The 19,409-nt window shown below is 48.3% G+C and overlaps 1 protein-coding gene across 1 annotated transcript in view; it reads right to left on the bottom strand.

Moving 5' to 3' along the window:
- MBTPS2 (membrane bound transcription factor peptidase, site 2) overlaps positions 1-17,097 on the bottom strand; it is a 54,064-nt gene extending 36,967 nt beyond the window's left edge. Inside the window, exons 1-3 of the mRNA XM_068144782.1 lie at positions 16,988-17,097; positions 7,146-7,294; positions 3,868-4,006 (exon numbers count right to left, since the gene is read on the bottom strand). Of these exons, the coding sequence (XP_068000883.1) occupies positions 3,868-4,006; positions 7,146-7,294; positions 16,988-17,062 (363 nt within the window). The 5' untranslated portion in view covers positions 17,063-17,097. The remainder of the gene's footprint in view (positions 1-3,867; positions 4,007-7,145; positions 7,295-16,987) is intronic.
- Positions 17,098-19,409: the final 2,312 nt, after the last annotated feature.

Below are 19,409 nucleotides of genomic sequence, written 5' to 3'. Positions count from 1 at the left end.
GTAATTTTTGTCTGCTGTTCCAATTTTGGTGGTCTGCACATAGCAATCTAACCTCTAAAACCCCAGAGTGCTTGAAATGAGTATACTGCTTTAATTGATGTAATACATTACAGGCAAGCCCCTCAAATTCCTCCTGCTGCTGTGGATTCCCACTGCTCCCCAAGTCCTTCCCTGCACTAGTCATGAGAGAACCAACTGCTTCCAGACAGGTTTCAGAGCAGTCACAAGTCAGAGTATGAGGAACCATCCCCTCTCTTTCCTCCTGTTCAGTTCCCATGCCCTCTCAGCTGCTGGGCTGCAGTGGCATAAGGTCACTTCTGCTGCTTGATCTGGAACAAGCCTCCTGTTTGCTCCACAGTTGCCCTGCCTCAAGGCAAGGTGTTGTCCCCTACCATCACTACCAGCTGGCATGAACACAACACGAATTGCAATTCAGTGACAGAAAACAGGCGCCAAGGGCAAAAAAACCTGGCCTGTCTGTAGGATTCACCTTCACCTTGACACCCACTCCTCAGATATTTATAGACATTGATAAGGTTCCCTCTCAGCCTTCTCCAGACTAAACAGCCCCAGGTCTCTCAGTCTTTCTTCACAGAGAGATGTTCCAAGTCCCACAGTCATTCTCATAGCTCGCTTTTGGACTCCCTCCAGCAGATCCCTTGCACTGGGGAGCCCAAAACTGGACACTAATTTAAATAAGAAGGTTCTCCTTCCTTGTTCTTCACCTCTTTGCAACCACACAATGGTCACTTTTTGGTGTCAACTTAGGCTAGCACATTCCCCTCAAAAAAGCCTACTGGAACTCTTCAGTTATACAACAGAGGCAGAATTAACACAACTGTGACCATTCAGAAATGAGAGAAGAAAACAGAATCACAAGTTAAGTTAGGAGAGGTAACTTTATCCCCATAAATGCCATTAGTTTCTCTCCATGCGTGACATCTTTTTCAGTGCCAGCCTGTCCTTGCTTTCAGGCAGCCACTGAGAAATCAATACCACATTGAAACTATGAACATTACCCTGGATTTCTGCTTTCATAGTTGCAATTCACAGCAGCTCAATTCCAAAGGCTCATCTTTACTTTGGTTGGTTGGTTGGTTGCCTCCTATGTTATTTTCTCCAATGAGCAATATATTGCACTCTGGTTTCACAAAAGTGGACAGATCCATGTAATGAGCTGAGAAAATGGAAGATGATGTGAGGGAGGATTTTTTTATCCCAGAATGTAATGTACCTGAAGGGGGACTACAGAAAGGATGGGGAGAGACTGTTCACAAGAGCCAGCAGTGACAGGAAAAGGGGCAATGGCTTCAAACTAGAGAAGAGCAGATTGAAATTGGATGTTAGGAACAAGTTTTGCACCATGAGGGTGGTGGAACACTAGAATAGGTTGCCCAGGGAGGTGGTTGAGGCTCCTTCCCTAGAGATACTCAAGGTGAGGCTCAACAAGGCTCTGGGCAGCCTGATCTAGTTGGGGATGTCCCTGCTGACTGTGGGGAGGTTGGACTAGGTGACCTTTGGAGGTCCCTTCTGGCCTGGACCATTCTATGATTCTACGATTCTATACATGCTTAGGACAGACCCTGTTGGCATGCAAACTAAACATTTTCTGTCTCATGTTGAACTTGTGCTCTACTGGATGCACAGACTGCCTGCTCCTGTCTGCTTCTAGAGATAATCCAGGAGCAGTGTGCAGACAGGGTCCACTGCAGTGGCAGTTCCAGCAGTTCTTGTGGCCTGCTCTTGCCAACACACACTGCATTTGCTCTATTCACCCTGCATGGGGGCAACAGGCACAAACCAACCCAAAGGCACTCAGTTTATGGCACATGCAGCCCTCCTTCACTCAAACAACATTTCAGGTCTAGCTGCATGCAGTCACCACAGAGAGGAAGGTCTATCGAGGCAGCACACAATTCACTTCTGTTCACTGGGCCTGCTGGGTATGTAATGAGAGTAAAATGGTTTGGTACTCCTGCTTTAACCCAGGCAGCAGAGGGTACATAAATCTCTACGCTGCTGCTACCACCACTCTACATCTGGACACAGATGGGATTTTCCAGGGACAGCAATGTGCCCTGGTGGCCAAGAAGGCCAATGGGATCCTGGGGTGCATTCAGAAGAGTGTGCCAGCAGATCCAGGGAGGTTCTCCTCTCCCCCTAATCTGCTCTGGTGAGGCCCCACCTCAAATATTGCATCTCAAGAGACTCCAAGGGAGGGCTACAAGGATGCTGAAGGGACTGGACTACTGCCTGGTGAGAGGCTGAGAGACCTGGGGCTGCTTAGTCTGGAAAGGTGTAGACTGAGAGGGGATCTAATAAAAGACTACAAATATCTGAGGGCTGGGGGTCAGGAAGGAAGGGACAAGGACAGCCTCTGCTCACTTGTGCCCTGTGATAGGACAAGGGGCAATGGATGGAAACTCCAGCACAGGAAGTTCCACCTCAACACGAGGGGGAACTTCTTTTACTGTAAAGGTCACAGAGCACTGGAGCAGGCTGCCCAGAGAGGTTGTGGAGTCTCCTTCTCTAGATACTTTCCAGCCCTGTCTGGATATGCTCTTGTGCTGGATTCCATGGTCCTGCTCTGGCAGGGGGGGTGGACTGGAGGATCTCCAGAGGTCCTTTCCACCCTCTCATACCCTGTGGTCCTGTGACTCCTTCCAGGTTAAAACTGCTGTAAGGCAATATCAGCTCTTCTATTACTGCCTTGCACAGAAAGAAAAAAAGTATTTGCAAGCTCTCCTGAGATCTCATCAGAAATCCATAAAACAATTAAATCCATTGTTCCTAAGCTGTTGACTAGACACTGCCAGAAACAGCACTTTCAATTTCACAATGTAAATTAGGGAAGAAGTACATGACCAAATCAAAAAAATATGCCACCTCCTCATTACTGGAGCTTTGGTTCCACTGTCAGACAAAGCCCTTCACACTGCTTTCTGTTTTCAGCCATCTTCTGCATTGTAATAAATTAAACAGGACCTTCATGTGTACTATCCCACTTGGAGCACTGTGTCCAGTTCTGGAGCCATTATTACAGGAAGGATCTGGAGGTGCTGAAAGGTGTCCAGAGAAGGGCCATGAGGATGAACAGGGGGCTGGAGCTGCTCTGCTGTGAGGACAGACTGAGAGAGTTGGGGTTGTTCAGTCTGGAAAAGAGAAGGCTCCAAGGAGACCTTCTTGTGGCCTTCAAGTATATGAAGGGGGCTACAAGAAAGCTGGGGAGGGACTTTTGAGGGTGCCAGGGAGTGATAGGACTGGGGGGAATGGAAAAAAGAAATAGAAATGGGTAGATTCAGATTGGCTGTTAGGAAGAAGTTGTTCCCCATGAGGGTGGTGAGACACTGGCATAGGTTGCCCAGGGAGGTGGTGGAAGCCTCATCCCTGGAGGTTTTTGAGGCCAGGCTGGATGTGGCTGTGAGCAAACTGATGTAGTGTGAGGTGACCCTGGCCATGGCAGGGGGGTTGGAACTGGATGATCCTTGAGGTCCCTTCCAAACCTGACAATTCCATGATTCTATGGATGTGCCTTGAAAACTTCAAGTGTCTCTAAATTTCCCATCTCAAAGCAATCTCTTACCTCTGTTTTGTATTCTTAGCACTTCAGGGCTTTTCAAAGCTCTTAGGCAATTCTTACTCCAGAGAATTTCTAATATAAACTCTTCCATATGTTTGCTTTCTTTTGTCCTCCACTCTTCTCCCCACTTCTAAGGCTGGTAATGAGCGTGCAAATTTTTATCTAGATCTGTACCAGGAGCTAGAATATTCTTGCATGGGAGGATTTAAGCATCACATATCCCCTTATGAAGCTAGTTAAGATCAGCTGACACCTGCTAGATGAAGCCCAAAGGAGAGAACACTTACCACAACTTGCAGCATCCGATCATTCTGGGCTTTCGGAGCCTCGGTGAGCATCTGTGTCAGGGTCTGCATCAGAGTCTTTCCAAGAAGGATAACAGAGCCAAACATGGCAACTATCCCAAACACCATCCCTATGTTGAACCTGCAAAGTTTAACAAAGTCAACAGTTCAGCAATACATATGCTGCAAGCAGGCACAATTACATTCTCCAGATGTGTCACTGCTTTAGCACAAGTGAGCACAACTAACTCCTATGGCAAAATGTACCCAACGTTTGCAAAACCCTGAGACAAAAGTATTAGCTAAAGGCAACTATTAATGCTCACAGAATCACAGGATGATCTGGGGAGGAAAGGGACCTCCAAAGGAGATCTAGTTCAAATCCCCTCTGCAGTCAGCAGGGACATCTTCCACTAGATCAGGTTGCTCAGAGCCTTGTTGAGGCTGACCTTGAACGGCTTCAAAGATGGGGCCTCAACTACTTCTCAACTGCAGTGTTCCAACAGCCTCATAGTGCAGAACTTGTTCCTAACACCCATCTAAATGTCTTTTCTCATTTCAAACCATTGCCCCTCATCTTGTCACTGCAGGCCTTTGCAAACAGTCCCTCTGCATTCTTCTTGTGGCCTTCTTCTGGTACTGGAAGGCTGCTATAAGGTCTCCCTGGTGCTCTCTCTTCTCCAGGCTGAACACTCGCAGCTCAGCCTGCTGCCACAGGGGAGATGCTGCAGCCCGCTGATCATCTTTGTGGCCCTCCTCTGGACCCACTCCAGACACCATTCCATATTTAGAGACACCATTCCATATTTAGAGATGGAGCAGCACACCTCATTTATTTAGATAAGCTTTTCCTATACATTTTGCATCCTCCTCATACACAATTTAGAAAGTGCTGAAAAATACTGAAGGAGACTCAGCCTCCTTTAAAGAGCAACTAAGAGGTACAACTGCAAGACTAGATTGAAAAATCGATGATTCAAAGCACATTTTTCTGCTTTCCACTTTGTTTTCTATTAATATAGTTGCCAATTACATCAGTCCACCTAGTGCAGGTATATTATTATTAGTATTACTATTATTCAATAGGTTCAATAGGAGCAAGTGCAGGGTCCTGCATCTGGGTCGAGGCAATCCCAGGCACAAATACAGGCTGGGCAGGGACTGGCTGGAAAGCAGCCCTGAGGAGAGAGACTTGGGGGTGCTGGTGGACGAGAAGCTCAACATGAGCTCTCAATGTGCACTTGCAGCCCGCAAAGCCAATCAGATCCTGGGCTGCATCAGGAGAAGTGTGGCCAGCAGGTCGAGGGAGGTGATCCTCCCCCTCTACTCAGCCCTGGTGAGACCCCACCTGGAGTACTGTGTCCAGTTCTGGAGCCCCTATTACAAGAGGGATGTGGAGGTGCTGGAACATGTCCAGAGAAGGGCCATGAGGATGATCAGAGGGCTGGAGCACCTCTCCTATGAGGACAGACTGAAGGAGTTGGGGCTGTTCAGTCTGGAGAAGAGAAGGCTCCCAAGTGACCTAATTGTGGCCTTCCAGTATCTGAAGGGGGCCTACAGGAAGGCTGGGGAGGGACTTTTGAGGCTATCAGGTAGTGATAGGACTAGGGGGAATGGAATGAAGCTGGAGGTGTGGAGATTCAGGCTGGAGGTGAGGAAGAGGTTCTTCACCATGAGAGTGGTGAAACCCTGGAATGGGTTGTCCAGGGAGGTGGTCGAGGCCCCATCCCTGGAGGTGTTTAAGCCCAGGCTGGATGAGGCTCTGGCCAGCCTGATCTAGTGTGGGGTGTCCCTGCCCATGGCAGGGGGGTTGGAACTAGATGATCCTTGTGGTCCCTTCCAACCCTGACTGATACTATGACACTATGATACTATTATTATTGTGGTGGTGGTTGTTGTTTCTATTATTATTGTTGTTATTGCTGTTATTCTTCTTCTTCTTCTTATTATTATTATTATTCTTATTATTATTATTATTATTTTGCACTGTCCAGTAGTTGAAGGATGTGATAAAGATTATTCTCTAACTAAAACCCTTCCTTTTTCCTTCCTCTCACACCAGCACAACTGCTCTCCTGACATCTTTCATGAAGCACACTGGGCATTAGTAGATTTATTTTAAGCAACGTGTACTTGCAATGTTAATTAAAGGGATTAGTGGAAACATTCTGCTGTAATAAGGGATATGCATTAAAAAATAGTGTTTGATAGAGAACTATTTGGGGCTGAAATAGTAAGATCATTCCACGAGAGAAACCAATCTGAAGCAGACTTTACTTTCTACTACTACTATCTCACTGAGGGGAGCAATACAGGAAATGAAAAGAAATTAAGACCTTACTCATTTTGTATTTTCAGAGAATACATAGAATCACAGAATTGTTAGGGTTGGAAAGGACCTCAAGGATCAGCCAGTTCCAACCCCTCTGCCATGGGCAGGGACACCTCACACTACAGCAGGTTGCTCACAGCCACATCCAGTCTGGCCTTAAAAACTTCAAGGGCTGAGGCTTCCACCACCTCTTTGGGCAACCTGTGCCAGTGTCTCACCACCCTTCTGGTGAAGAACTTCTTCCTAAAGTCATGATAAGAAGGCAATTGAGCAACAGTTTTCTAAACCAGTTCAGGAGCACCCATACCAACAGAGCACTGGAGCAGGCTGCCCAGAGAGGTTGTGGAGTCTCCTGTGGAGACTTTCCAGCCCTGTCTGGTTGTGTTCCCATGTAACCTGTGCTGGATTCTACGGTCCTGCTCTGGCAGGGGGGTTGGACTAGAAGATCTCCAGAGGTCACTTCCAGCCCCTAACATCCTATGAGCCTGTGATCCTACATGCTGTTTAACAGGTAACAACTGTACTCTCATGAACTATGTATAGTTCAAACCACAGGTAAACAAAGTTTACAGATACCTTCTTTTATCACATCTCAATCTGCAGCCTAGAATACAGCTCTGTGTTCTGTAGCAGAGGCAAAAGACTTACACTGGCACAGTACAATTATGGCAATCACAGTAATGTGGTTTTATCACAGAATCATAGAATGGTCTAGGTTGGAAGTGGCCTCCAAAGGTGATCTCGTTCTAAACCCCTCTGCAGTCAGCAGGGGCATCCCCAACTGTGGGTTGCCCAGAGCCCTGTCAAGCCTAGTGAAACAACCATGTCTTATCTATGATACTTTCCAGGCTGAAAGGCAGAGATGTGGTTAGGTTGCTGACTCTCTATTTGACAGAATTAAAAAAAACCAACCAAACACCACAAAAACAAATAAATCCTGCGTTTATACCATAAGTAAAGAAATCTGGGTTTCCACCTCCCCCAGCTGTAGAACTGGCGGTTGAAGAGAGCTGTTTGCCACCGCATGTGAAAAGGAGAGACACTCAAGCCATATGTCAGCAGCCAGTCTTCATAGGATGCCTTCAGAGAGTTGGAGGACTGCAAAGCAATGAGAAATCAGTTTGGTCAAAAAAAAAAAAAAGTACTTCTAGGAAAATGCTGTGTTTCTGTAACCAAGCAGTGAATGTTGGTACAACAACAGATGCAGACGTTCAGGTAAATATCCTGCACGTTATGTGTGTACAGAATACAGAATTAACCAGGCTGGAAAAGACCTCCAAGATCATCAAGTACAACCTGGCACCCAACATCACCTAATCAACTAAACCATGGCACCAAGTGCCTCATCCGGGCTCTTTTTAAACACTTCCAGTGATGGTAACTCCACCACCTCCCTGGGCAGCACATTCCAATGGCCAATTACTCTTTCCATGAAGAATTTCTTCCTAACATCCAGCCTAAACCTCCCCTGGTGCAGCTTGAGACTGTGTCCTCTCTTCTGTCACTGGCTGCCTGGGAGAAGAGACCAACCCCCACCTGGCTACAACCTCCCTTCAGGTTGTTGTAGACAGCAAGAAGATCTTCCCTGAGCCTCCTCTTCTCCAGGCTGAACAGCCCCAACTCTCTCTGTCCCCATAGGGGAGGTTCTCCAGCCTTAACATCCTCGTGGCCTCCTATGGATCCACTCCAGCAGCTCCATGTCCCTCTTATGCTGGGGGCACCAGACCTAGATGCAGTGCTCCAGCTGGAGAGCAGAGCACAGAGGCAAAATCCCCTCCCTCACCCTGCTGCTCACACAATAGTCTTAAAACTAGGGTAAAGAAAAATGCTCCATTTGTCTTCAGCTGAAAACAAAACCATGTCTACTACATTGGTGAGACATGGATCAGTACTGTGGGTACCCTTTAGTGAGGGTAAAAATGAGGTCTACTTTTCTGACACAAGGACTAAGTCTCCTAGGGACTCTGAAATATTTGATCACACTAACAAAAAGCCAGGAGGAATTTCAAATCATCCACCTGCATTATAACAGCAACTCCACTACACCTTCCCAGCATTCCAAGATTCTCCTAGAATGCCTTCCTAGTAGCTCCAAAGACTTCCCTTTATGAAGAATGTGACCCATTAATTGTATGTTTAATGCTTCTCTGCAGTATTATCTGATATTACAGACTGAGAGACAGTTTTGCCACTGCTGCTTGATATTACACAGTGCTTGGAACTCACAGCTCAGGAAAAGCCTACCAGAGCTTACAGCCTTCTAACCTTGAGCAGTTCCCAAAGCAGGAGTTGTCTCTGACATACTCCAGACAAGCCTTCAAAGCTATCTGAAGTGGAACACTGTTCCCAAGTTTCCCTACAAGCAGCAGCAGCTACTGATGACACTGTGAATGCCTAGCTCACAACAGACTCCACTCTCCTCCCCCAAGAGGATCTTCACAAGCTTTTGGCTGTCATCTCTGGTTCTTTAAACAAATTTAGAACTTGCCAAGTTCCTTGCATTCCTACTGCACTGTCAAACTGGTGCTGGGGAATGAGGATCTCCTCTTGCACAACTAGTACAGGTTAGGAGGCAACCTGCTAGAAAGCAGCCCCGTGGAGAAGGACCTGGGAGTGCTGGTGGACAAGAAGTTCTGCATGGGACAGCAATGTGCCCTGGTGGCCAAGGGGATCCTGGGGTGCATTGAGAGGAGTGTGTCCAGCAGATCCAGGGAGGTTCTCCTCCCCCTCTACTCTGCTGTCGTAGTTTGGGCTGGGTGTCCTCTGCTACAGGGGTATTTCCTGTGTCCAGAAGTCCAGCCCAGTGGGTGGGCACAGTAAATTAGGTTATTTCCTACCATGATCCCCTGCACCACTATAAGTTTTATGGCGGGGTCTGGCACTTCCTCTTTCCTTCCTCCTCGCCACCCGGTAACTGGGGTAGAGATCTCCCGGCCATGGGCCTGGCTAGGCCCAAGGCCATGGGGGGATGGGCAGTCTCAGATCTGGCCAGCTGAGACTAGCCTAGCAGTGGGGGGGGGGGAAGGAGGAGCCCTGGGGGTTTGGGTGCACCCCCAGGTGGGGATGGGATCTCTCTGGGTCTGTTTTGGGGTCTCTCTCTTGTCACTGTATTTCTAGTTGTTTTTTTCTGCACGCACTCACCGTTCTATTTAAACTCTCCATCACTTTTGCAATCCGTTTGTCTGAGTCGTTATTTCTGCGCGTGGTGGGGAGGGGGTCTGCCCCAACCCATTACATTTTTGCGCCCCACGTTGGGCGCCAAAAATTGTAGTGGTTTGAGCCTTAACTGAGAGTTAAAAGCTCAAATGGGGAAAAGGCTGAGAATCTCTTCCCCACTCCCCCCCACCTCCTCCCTCAAAACAGGGAGAGGAGGGAAAAAAACCAAAAAGGGTAAGGAGCAAATCCACTAAGCAACAATCTGGAGTCAGCTTGGAAGTAGAGAGGCAAATAATTTTTTTCTTCAAATTATATATATAACAATAACAGGAAAAAAAAAAAAAAAGGTTCACAAGGGCAAGGAACAAGAAGGAGTGGGACAGAAAAGAATAATACAAAACCAGTCTTTCTCTGAGGAGGTGCAGAAGCAGCAGGGGAAAAGGATCAGGTCCAGCCACGTGGCTGAGGAGCAGGAGGGCAGCTGCAGTAGCTCTCATCCAGCAGAGGCAGCAGCCAAAAAGGAGATCCAACTGCTATGATGTCCTGCTTTTTCTACCCTAGCTGGGCAGGGAGCGGGGAGTGGAACAGACTCAGCTTTCCCAGGGGGGAAACGCCCTTCAGGGAGGGTAAAGTACCCGCAAGCCCTCCACCCTGCTGTCTTCTTTTGTTTTCAGAAAAAGGTGTTAACCCACCACATCTGCCCTGGTGAGGCCTCACCTAGAATATTGCATCCAGTTCTGAGCTCCCCAGTTCAGGAGGGACAGGGATCTGCTGGAGAGAGTCCAAGGGAAGGCTGCAAGCATGCTGAAGGGACTGGAGCACTGCCTGGTGAGGAGAGGCTGAGAGCCCTGGGGCTGGTTAGTCTGGAGAAGAGAAGACTGAGAGGGGATTTGATAGATTTGATAAACATCTATAAATATTTGAGGGCTGGGGGTCAAGAGGGAAGGGATAGCCCCTGCTCAGTTGCACCCTGGGATAGGACAAGGGGCAATGGATGGAAACTGCAGCACAGAAGGTTCCACCTCAACATGAGGAGGACTTTCTTCACTGTGAGGGTCACAGAGGCTGCCCAGTGAGGCTGTGAAGCCTCCTTCTCTGGAGATATTCAGGACCCATCTGGATGCTTTGCTGTGTGACCTGTGCTAGATTCTATGGCCCTGATCTCAGAGATCTCCAGAGATCTCCCTTCCAACCCCTAACATTCTGTGATCCTATGAACTACCTTCTCTCTCAACCCACCACAATAGCTTTTCTCACTCTGCTGAATTAATTAACATTTTCACACTAAAAATCTATTTCAAGTAATGATTTTCCTAGGATACAAGACCCACTTGTTCCTCTATCACCTATCACATCATTTATCCTTTCTGCCTATACATTTCTGTGTCATTCCCTTCTTCACCCCACTGATTTCAGCCACATTTTTGTTCAGTCAGCTGAGGGGACCTACAGAAATCCTTTGTGATGTATCCAATCAACACTAGGTCCTCCCTATGGCACTACTAAGTTTAGCATCCACAACCAGATCAGCCTTTGCTTACCCAGCATTTGCTAGCCTTCAGAGATCAGGCAGGTGATTACATTTGTAAAATTAATAATATGTAAGCCAAAGTGGGGGGAGAACCTTCTTACATAATCTACCAGATAATTAAGAACAAAGCCACATATGGCTTTAAGTACCTCTGAGATGAGAAACTGTCTTCTGGGAATTAAGTGCATCCTATTCATTTACAGAGAGGAAAAAGAACAACTCAGTCAACCACATATTATTATGTTAAAGCTAACTGGATATATTGATTTGGCAGCTTGAAAATGCATTCCTTTCATCACATAGAATCTCAGAATCAACCAGGTTGGAAAAGACCTCAGGGATCATCAAGTCCAATCTATTACCTAACACCTAACACCTCCTGACAGCTACACCATGGCTCCAAGTGTCACATCCAAGCCTTTCTTGAACACCTCCAGGGATGGTGACTCCACCACCTCCCTGGGCAGCACATCCCAATGGCCAATTACTCTTTCTGGGAAGAACTTTCTCCTCACCTCCAGCCTAAGTCTAAGATCTAGTCTCCCTGGGCAGCCCATTCCAATGGCAAATCTCTCTTTCTGTGAAGAACCTCTTCCTAATATGCAGCCTAAACCTCCCCTGGCACAGCTTGAGACTGTGTCCTCTTGTTCTGGTGCTGGTTGCCTGGGAGAAGAGACCAACCCCCATGTGGCTACAACCTCCCTTCAGGTAGTCTCCCCTGATCCTCCTCTTGTCCAGGCTAAACACCCCCAGCTCCCTCAGCCTCTCATCACAGGGCTTGTAAACCCCATTTTTCCCCCCTAGAAATGCCATAAACTCATCCCTTCAAATTCATTCCAACCACATCACAGCCCCACGGTTCCAGCAAGGCATGGATAAAAAGAACCTCAAATTTTCCATGAGAAATAGGAGATTACTGACCACACAGTTGCCAAATGGGGATGAAAAAGAAAAAACACATCAAAAAGGCAGCAGAATTCATTTTGCATTTACATTTTCCTCCCAAGTTATGCAAATGGTATTCAGGATCACTGAAGGACCGCATCCCTTTGCAAAAACACATGCACACTTTGGCTCTTTTTATCCTGAGCCCAGTAAGATCATCACAGCACCACACACCCCCTCAAGCCCTAGTAGGAGGCATGTTGGTATCCTACATTTCAGTGCAAACTTCCTCCACACAGGCCCTGGCACTGCTTATTTAAGAGTTCCAAGTGATCTTTGTTACCTATGACAGCAATACCTTTTTTTATCAATGCAAGCCTTCCAAATAATACTGCTAAACACTCCAGGAACTCCATAAATACCTGGAGCAAGCAGGAGTCCTTCACATTCTTTGCTGATAAAATCTCTTCCAAGAGCTCTGAACCATTTCAGCTTCATGGCCTCAAAAGCTGAAGGCTAACCTTGATCAGATGTGTCTAATAGTCTACCTGGACTTCAGCAAGGCCTTTGATGCTGTTCCCCATAGCAAACTCCTGGCCAAGTTGTCAGCTTATGGCTTGGACAGCAGCACTCTGTGCAACTGGCTAGAGGGCTGAGGCCAGAGAGTGGTGGTGAATGGTGTCACATCCAGCTGGCAGCCAGGCACCAGTGGTGTGCCCCAGGGATCAGTGCTGGGCCCCGTCCTGTTCAATATCTTTACTGATGATCTGGATGAGGGGATTGAGTCCATCATCACTAAATTTGCAGATGACACCAATTTGGAAGCAGATGTTGATCTGTTAAAGGGTAGGAGAGCTCTGCAGAGGGACCTTGACAGGCTGGACAGAGTCCAACAGGATGGCATTTAACAAGTACAAGAGCCAGGTGCTGCATTTTGGCCACAACAACCCCATGCAGTGCTACAGGCTGGGGTCAGAGTGGCTGGAGAGCTCCCAAACAGAGAGGGACCTGGGGTTGACAGTAGGCTGCACAGAGCCATCAGTGTGCCCAGATGGTGAAGAAGGCCAAAGGCCATCCTGGCATCAACAATAGTGTGGCCAGCAGGAGCAGGGAAGTCATTCTGCCCTGTACTCAGCACTGGTTAGGTCACACCTGGAGTCCCGTGTCCAGTTCTGGGCTCCTCAGTTTGACTGGATAAGCATTTGGCCAGCACATCAAGAGAGGTGATTCTGCCACTACTCTGCTCTGGTAAGACCTCACCTGGAGTACTGCATCCAGCTCTGGAACCCTCAGCACAGGAAGGACATGGACCTGATGGAGCAGGTCCAGAGGAGGGGCATAAAAATGATCAGGGGTCTGGAACACCTCTGCTACAAGGGCAGGTTGAAGGAGCTGGGCTTGTTCAGCCTGGTAGAAAGGAGGCTCCAGGAAGACCTAAGAGCAGCCTTGCAGTACCTGAAAGGAGCCTACAGGAAGTCTTCAGAGGGACTGTTTCCAAAGGCCTGCCATGACAGGACGAGAGGCAGTGATTTCAAACTAGAGAAGAGTCAACTAAGATTGGATGTCAGAAACAAGTTCTTTACCAAGAGGGTGCTGGAACACTGCAACAGGTTGCCCAGAAAGATAGTTGAGGCCTCATCCCTGGAGATACTCAAGGTGAGGCTTGACAGTGCTCTGGACAACCTGATCTACTTGAGGATGCCCTGCTGAGTGCAGGGGGGTTGGACTGGATGACTTGACTTTGGAGGTCCATTCCAACCCAAACCGGTCTGTGATTCTGTGATTCCATGACTCTGTGATTCCATGACTCTGTGTGCAGCACACATCCTTCTCCTGCCACAAAATCTCTCTAGGGTCAGACAGGGACAAGTATTCCTCTATTATTTTTTCCACTCACATTCACTCTAGGTTAAACTGTGAGTGATTCGAGGTTTTTGCAAGGATTATCTTTTGCCATGGGTGGCAACAGCCCCAGGTTATGGATGTGGTGGGAGATTTACAGCACCAGCAATAAACCAAGCAACTCAAAGTTCCCTAACCACATAAATCTGGTTATTTAATCCTCACTCTGTCTTGGCTGTGGTGCTCACAGTGAAACTTATCACTTAGAGGCACACACATCAGATCAACCTGGAAGGCCACTAAAACCCCAACAGCTCCCTCATACTTCCTGCTGATTAAGAAGCTTTGTCAACTTATATTTAAAAGATCAAAGGTAAATTTTAACCCCTGGGCTCTTCTTGCTTGCTAGATAGCATTCCAGGCATTCCCTTTTCCTTTTTTTCCCTGCAAAAATCAGGAACTAAGTCAACTCAGAAGAATGTGGGGTTGACGCTTATTTTTCTCCTGTGCTGCTTCTAAGATCTACTCCAGGTTGTAATGAGAAAAGCAGAAGAGAATAATTTTACAGAAGAGAACTACTTTAGTGCTGAAAGAGAGCTTCAGAATCTCATTGTACCAATGGGTCTCAGCATAGTGGCACAACAGCTCTGCTACCTGAATGCAGTTTTAGCTATACAGTATCACAGTATCACCAAGGTTGGAAGAGACCTCAAAGATCATCGACTCCAACCTGTCACCACAGACCTCATGACTAAACCATGGCACTGGAGCAAAATTTGCCAAAATCTTGTATTTTGTTGTCACTATCTACAGACTAATGTTTGGCAAGGAACAGCTTCTCCTTGTTTACTGAGCTCTCCAAGCATTAGCAGCAGGGGGAGCCATTTATTTTCCCAAGCGTTCTCCTCGCCTCCAACTTTCTTCTGTTTCTTCCTATATTTAACAGGAATGACAAAACTGAACATTTTTGACTTCGAAATTGCTGGGCCCTATCTGCACTTGGCACAAACTGGACTGTAATGTTAATGCAATCCCCCTCCCAAAAAAAAAAATTACACAGCATTACAGAATGTTAGAGGATGGAAGGGACCTCCAGAGATCATAGAATCAGTAAGGCTGGAAAAGACCTCAAAGATCATCAAGTCCAACCTGTCACCACAGACCTCATGACTACTGAACCATGGCTCCAAGTGCCACATCCAATCCCCTCTTGAACACCTCCAGGGATGGTGACTCCACCACCTCCCTGGGCAGCACATTCCAATGGTGAACGACTCTCTCAGTGAAGAACTCCCTCCCCACCTCCAGCCTAAACCACCCCTGGCACAGCTCGAGACTGTGTCCTCTTGTTCTGTCACAGGTTGCCTGGGAGAAGAGACCAACCCCCACATGGCTACAACCTCCCTTCAGGGAGTTGTATACAGCAATAAGGTCTCCCCTGAGCCGCCTCTTCTCCAGGCTAAATATCCCCAGCTCCCTCAGCCTCTCCTCACAGGGCCGTGCTCCAGACCCCTCCCCAGCCTCACTGCCCTTCTCTGGACACGTTCAAGTGTCTCAATGTCCTTCTTAAACGGAGGGCACTGGAACTGGACACAGGACTCCAGGTGTGGCCTAACCAGTGCTGAGCACAGGGCACAATGGCCTCCCTGCTCCTGCTGGCCACACTATTTCTAATACAGGCCAGGATGCCATTGGCCTTCTTGGTCACCTGGGCACACTGCTGTCTCATGTTCATCCTACTGTCAACCAGTACCCCCAGCTCCCTTTCTGCCTGGCTGCTCTCCAGCCACTCTGACCCCAGCCTGGAACACTGCATGGGGTTGTTGTGGCCAAAATGCAGCACCTGGCACTTGGACTTGTTAAATGCCATCCTGTTGGCCTCTGCCCATCTGTCCAGCCTGTCAAGGTCCCTCTGCAGAGCCCTGCTACCCTCTAACACATCAACACCTGCTCCCAACTTGGTGATGATGGACTCAGTCCCCTTGTCCAGATCATCAGTAAAGATATTGAACAGGATGGGGCCCAGCACTGGTCCCTGGGGCACACCACTAATGACGGGCTGCCAGCTGGACGTCCAACCCCCCTGCCAAAAGCAGATCAAACTTGCCATTTTTATTTCATTTTTAACTCACTCATTTTAACCCCCACACATCTCATTCTGCACACATACTTTGCCAATTTCCATCTTCTCTCAGAAATGGCACCTCTCTAGCTTTAAACCAAACCCCACCTAATGAAGTGTATGCAGTGCACAGCTGCATCTGCAGATAGCATGAACGATGCCTGTCCTGGTGCATGCTCTGGTCAAACTCTCTCCTCTTCATCCAGAGGGAAAATGTCTTACAAATACTTATAGAATGTCTTAGAATCCTCTGTGAGGATTAAATTTTAGATCTTTTAAAAGTTATTTTTAAAGAGTCCTGCCTTTTTTTTTTTGCCCCTCCAGTAAAACTAAGGAGATTCAAAGACAGGGAGGAAAAGTCTGCTATGGTTTTACACACTGCAGTTTTAATCATTACAAAGCACACACTCCACACAGCAAACTTATAAATTTGGGGGGGGGGGGGGGGGCGGGGGGTGGTGTCTAAAGGTAAATAAAACGACAATAACACTTTACACCCCATGAAGCACGTCAAAGCGCCACAGAACTACTTCAGCAGTAGACTAGAAGCAGTCTCCCTTAATATTTCCCAGCTTTGGTCCTTGAACACAGATCCGAAATCTCCTCTCTGCAGCCGGCCGAGAGGCGTTGTCCAACCTCCGTGATGGGCAGAAGCAAACCACCACCCCACTGGGCACCCCTGCTGGTTTCCTGCAGGGCAGAAGGGCCCCGGGTTTAGGGCGAGGAGGCTTGCCCTCGGCCAAAGGATGGCCTCAGCCCATGGAGGGGGGTCAGCGAGGCCTGGGGGGGGGTGCAGCGTAACAGCCTCGCCGGCAACTACACCGTCCGCAGAGCCTGGCATAGCCTGGGGCGGGTAGGAGAGGCGTGCGGCCGTCCCCTCCGCTCCAAGCCTGACCGGCCGCGGGCTCCTGCCATCCCCGGGCAGGGGCTGAACGGACCAAGCTTAGCGCCGGAGGTTAAATTTGAACAGCAGAGGCCGAGCGCCGCCAGCTCGGGCCTGCAGGCTCGGACAGGGGAGCGACGCCTCCGTCCCCCTGAGACGGGAGAAAGGGGAGTCGTGCGCAGCGCTGCTTAGGAGGGTGGGCGAGGCAGGGAGGCCGCTTCCCAGTGGCGACTCCAGTCCCCGCCCGGGATGAATGGGGTTGCCGGCGCCCTCCCACCGGCCCCCGACGGGGTGCAAGGCGGGAAGCGGCGATCCTGCCACGGCGTGCGCGGGCCAACACCTCCCGTTCGGCTTTACGTCCGCAGCCCTCACCTTGAGCAGTGTATCCGCCAGGTAGATGGCGCACCAGCCCCCCAGCACGCACACCACCACCGGGATCGGGATCATTGTCGCAGCCGAGGTGGTGGCGGTGGCCGCGGTTCATGCGGAGGAGCCCCCGGAACTAAACGTCTCCGGGAACCTTTGTATATCAGCTGTACTGCCCGGCCGGACGCTTCCGGGCAGCGCGTCGAGCGAGGGCAGGTGGTGGGTGACGTCACGTCCTCGTGCGCTGGGGAGCGGGGCTCGGCGCCACGAAGTGGGGGGATGTGCGCGTGCGCAGTGAGGCGCCCCCCCCCCCCCCCCCCGTCCCCCCCCGTCCCTTCCCCGCCTGTGAGGACGGAGGGGCGGAGGGGCGAGGGGCAGGGCGTGCGAACTGCAAGAGGGGATGGTCCGTCTGAACATGAGGGGAAACTGCTCTCCTGTGGGTGGCGGAGCGTTGGAACAAACTGCCCAGCCAGGCTGTGGAGTCTCCTTCGCTTCGCCTCCTTTAAACCCCACCTGGGTGCGTCCCTGCGCCTTCACAGAATTGGCCCAGTGCGAAGGGTAGAATAGAATAGAATAGAATAGAATAGAATAGAATAGAATAGAATAGAATAGAATAGAATAGAATAGAATAGAATAGAATAGAATAGAATAGAATAGAATAGACCAAACCAAGTTGGAAGATAACTTCAAGATCATCACATCCAACCTATCACCCAGCACCGTGTAATCAACTAACCCATGGCACCAAGCACCCCATCCAGTCTTCTCCTAAACACCTCCATGATGGTGACTCCATCTACTTGATCTACTTGAGGATGCCCTGCTGAGTGCAGGGGGTTGGACTGGATGACTTTGGAGATCCCTTCCAACCCAAACCAGTCTATGATTCTGTGATTCTGTGATTCCATGACTCTAGGACTCTCTGATTCTATGACTCTGTGATTCTATGATTCTGTGATTCTATGACTCTAGGATTCTGTGATTCTATGACTCTGTGATTCTATGAATCTGTGATTCTATGAATCTGTGATTCCATGATTCTATGAATCTGTGATTCCACGATTCTATGATTCTGTGACTCTATGATTCTATGAAATGGGTTTTCAGGTATGTTGTGAGTAATATTTGTTACTATATTGTTGGGCATGAAGATGAGCTTAACAGAGGAAAGGAAGGCTGAAGTGAAGCATGAAACTGCAAACCTCTTATGTTGCAGCATAACTTGAAATGAAGGGATGCTTTCATGCTGTACATGAGTACAGAATGAGTGCCCAAGTCTGGGTGTGAAGTTGAAGCACAGACAAGGATGTATGAAAGAGGAAAGAGATGGTTAAAGATGATATAGATGCCCCAATAAACACTTATGCAGGTTAGGAGATTCCTTGTGGAGGGAACAAACAATCAGAGTTAAGAAGGAGTCTGAGACACAGGAGGAGAGATACAGAGAGTGGCACACTGCAGAGATCTGTGTAGCATTATCTGTAGATATTTGAAGGCTAAATATGTTTTCATTCATCTTACAAATATTATTATGCAAAACCCTCTGTGTATATGGGAGGAATTCAGGTAATGGGAATTATGGAGACATGCTGAAACCCAAACAAGAAAAAAGCTTTCAACATTGCTGAGCCTAGAGAAGAAAAAGAGCAGAATGTGAGACCATTTTCTTGTGTTTGTCATGTTCCAATTACAGCACAAAAGACTCTTTATTTAAAAGAGAAATGAGGTCAAAGGATTGCATTAAGGTTCAGGATTTCTTTGCAGTATTTAACCTGGTTACCAAAAATACATGCTGGAAAGGTGGGGTTTTGACTCTTAAGTGTAAGTATATAAAAGAAAAGCACAGGCATTCACAGGAATATGCCTTGAGTGGGTTAACCTGCTACAAAGAGTGCTTGTCTGTGATTTTTAGCTCTTTGTTAATTACCAGTGGTGAGCCACAGCAAAACAAGAGACAGATTTTTCTTTATTCCTATCAGTTTGCAGCATTTATGCAGCATCTATCCATCCATTGTAATTCTGTTATGTGCATCATGACTTTAATGATGTCTAACAGAAGGTCCTCCAAAACTGTTGCCCTCCAAGGTGAAATGGGTGTCAGCCTCCAAAGTAAAACAAAGGAGAAACTTGAGAGATGTAGGTCTCAACACAGGAAGGACATGGACCTGATGGAGCAGGTCCAGAGGAGAGCCATGAAGATGATCAGGGGGCTGCACCACCTCTGCTACAAGGACAGGCTGAGGGAGCTGGAGGTGTTCAGCCTGGAGAAGAGAAGGCTATGGGGAGACCTTGGGGAACAGCTTTGTAGTACCTAAAGTACCTTGGGGCTCTGAGCAACCTGATCTAATGCGAGGGGTCCCTGCCCATGGCAGGGGGGATGGAACTAGATGATCCTTGAGATCCCTTCCAGCCCTGACAATTCTGTGAT

Source organism: Melanerpes formicivorus, unplaced genomic scaffold, assembly GCF_026170545.1.
Source record: "Melanerpes formicivorus ecotype bairdi unplaced genomic scaffold, bMelFor1.0.p_v2 SCAF_11, whole genome shotgun sequence".
Lineage (NCBI taxonomy): Eukaryota > Metazoa > Chordata > Aves > Piciformes > Picidae > Melanerpes > Melanerpes formicivorus.
The sequence above is the reverse complement of the archived record's forward strand: the minus strand, read 5'-3'. Positions and strand labels throughout refer to the sequence as shown.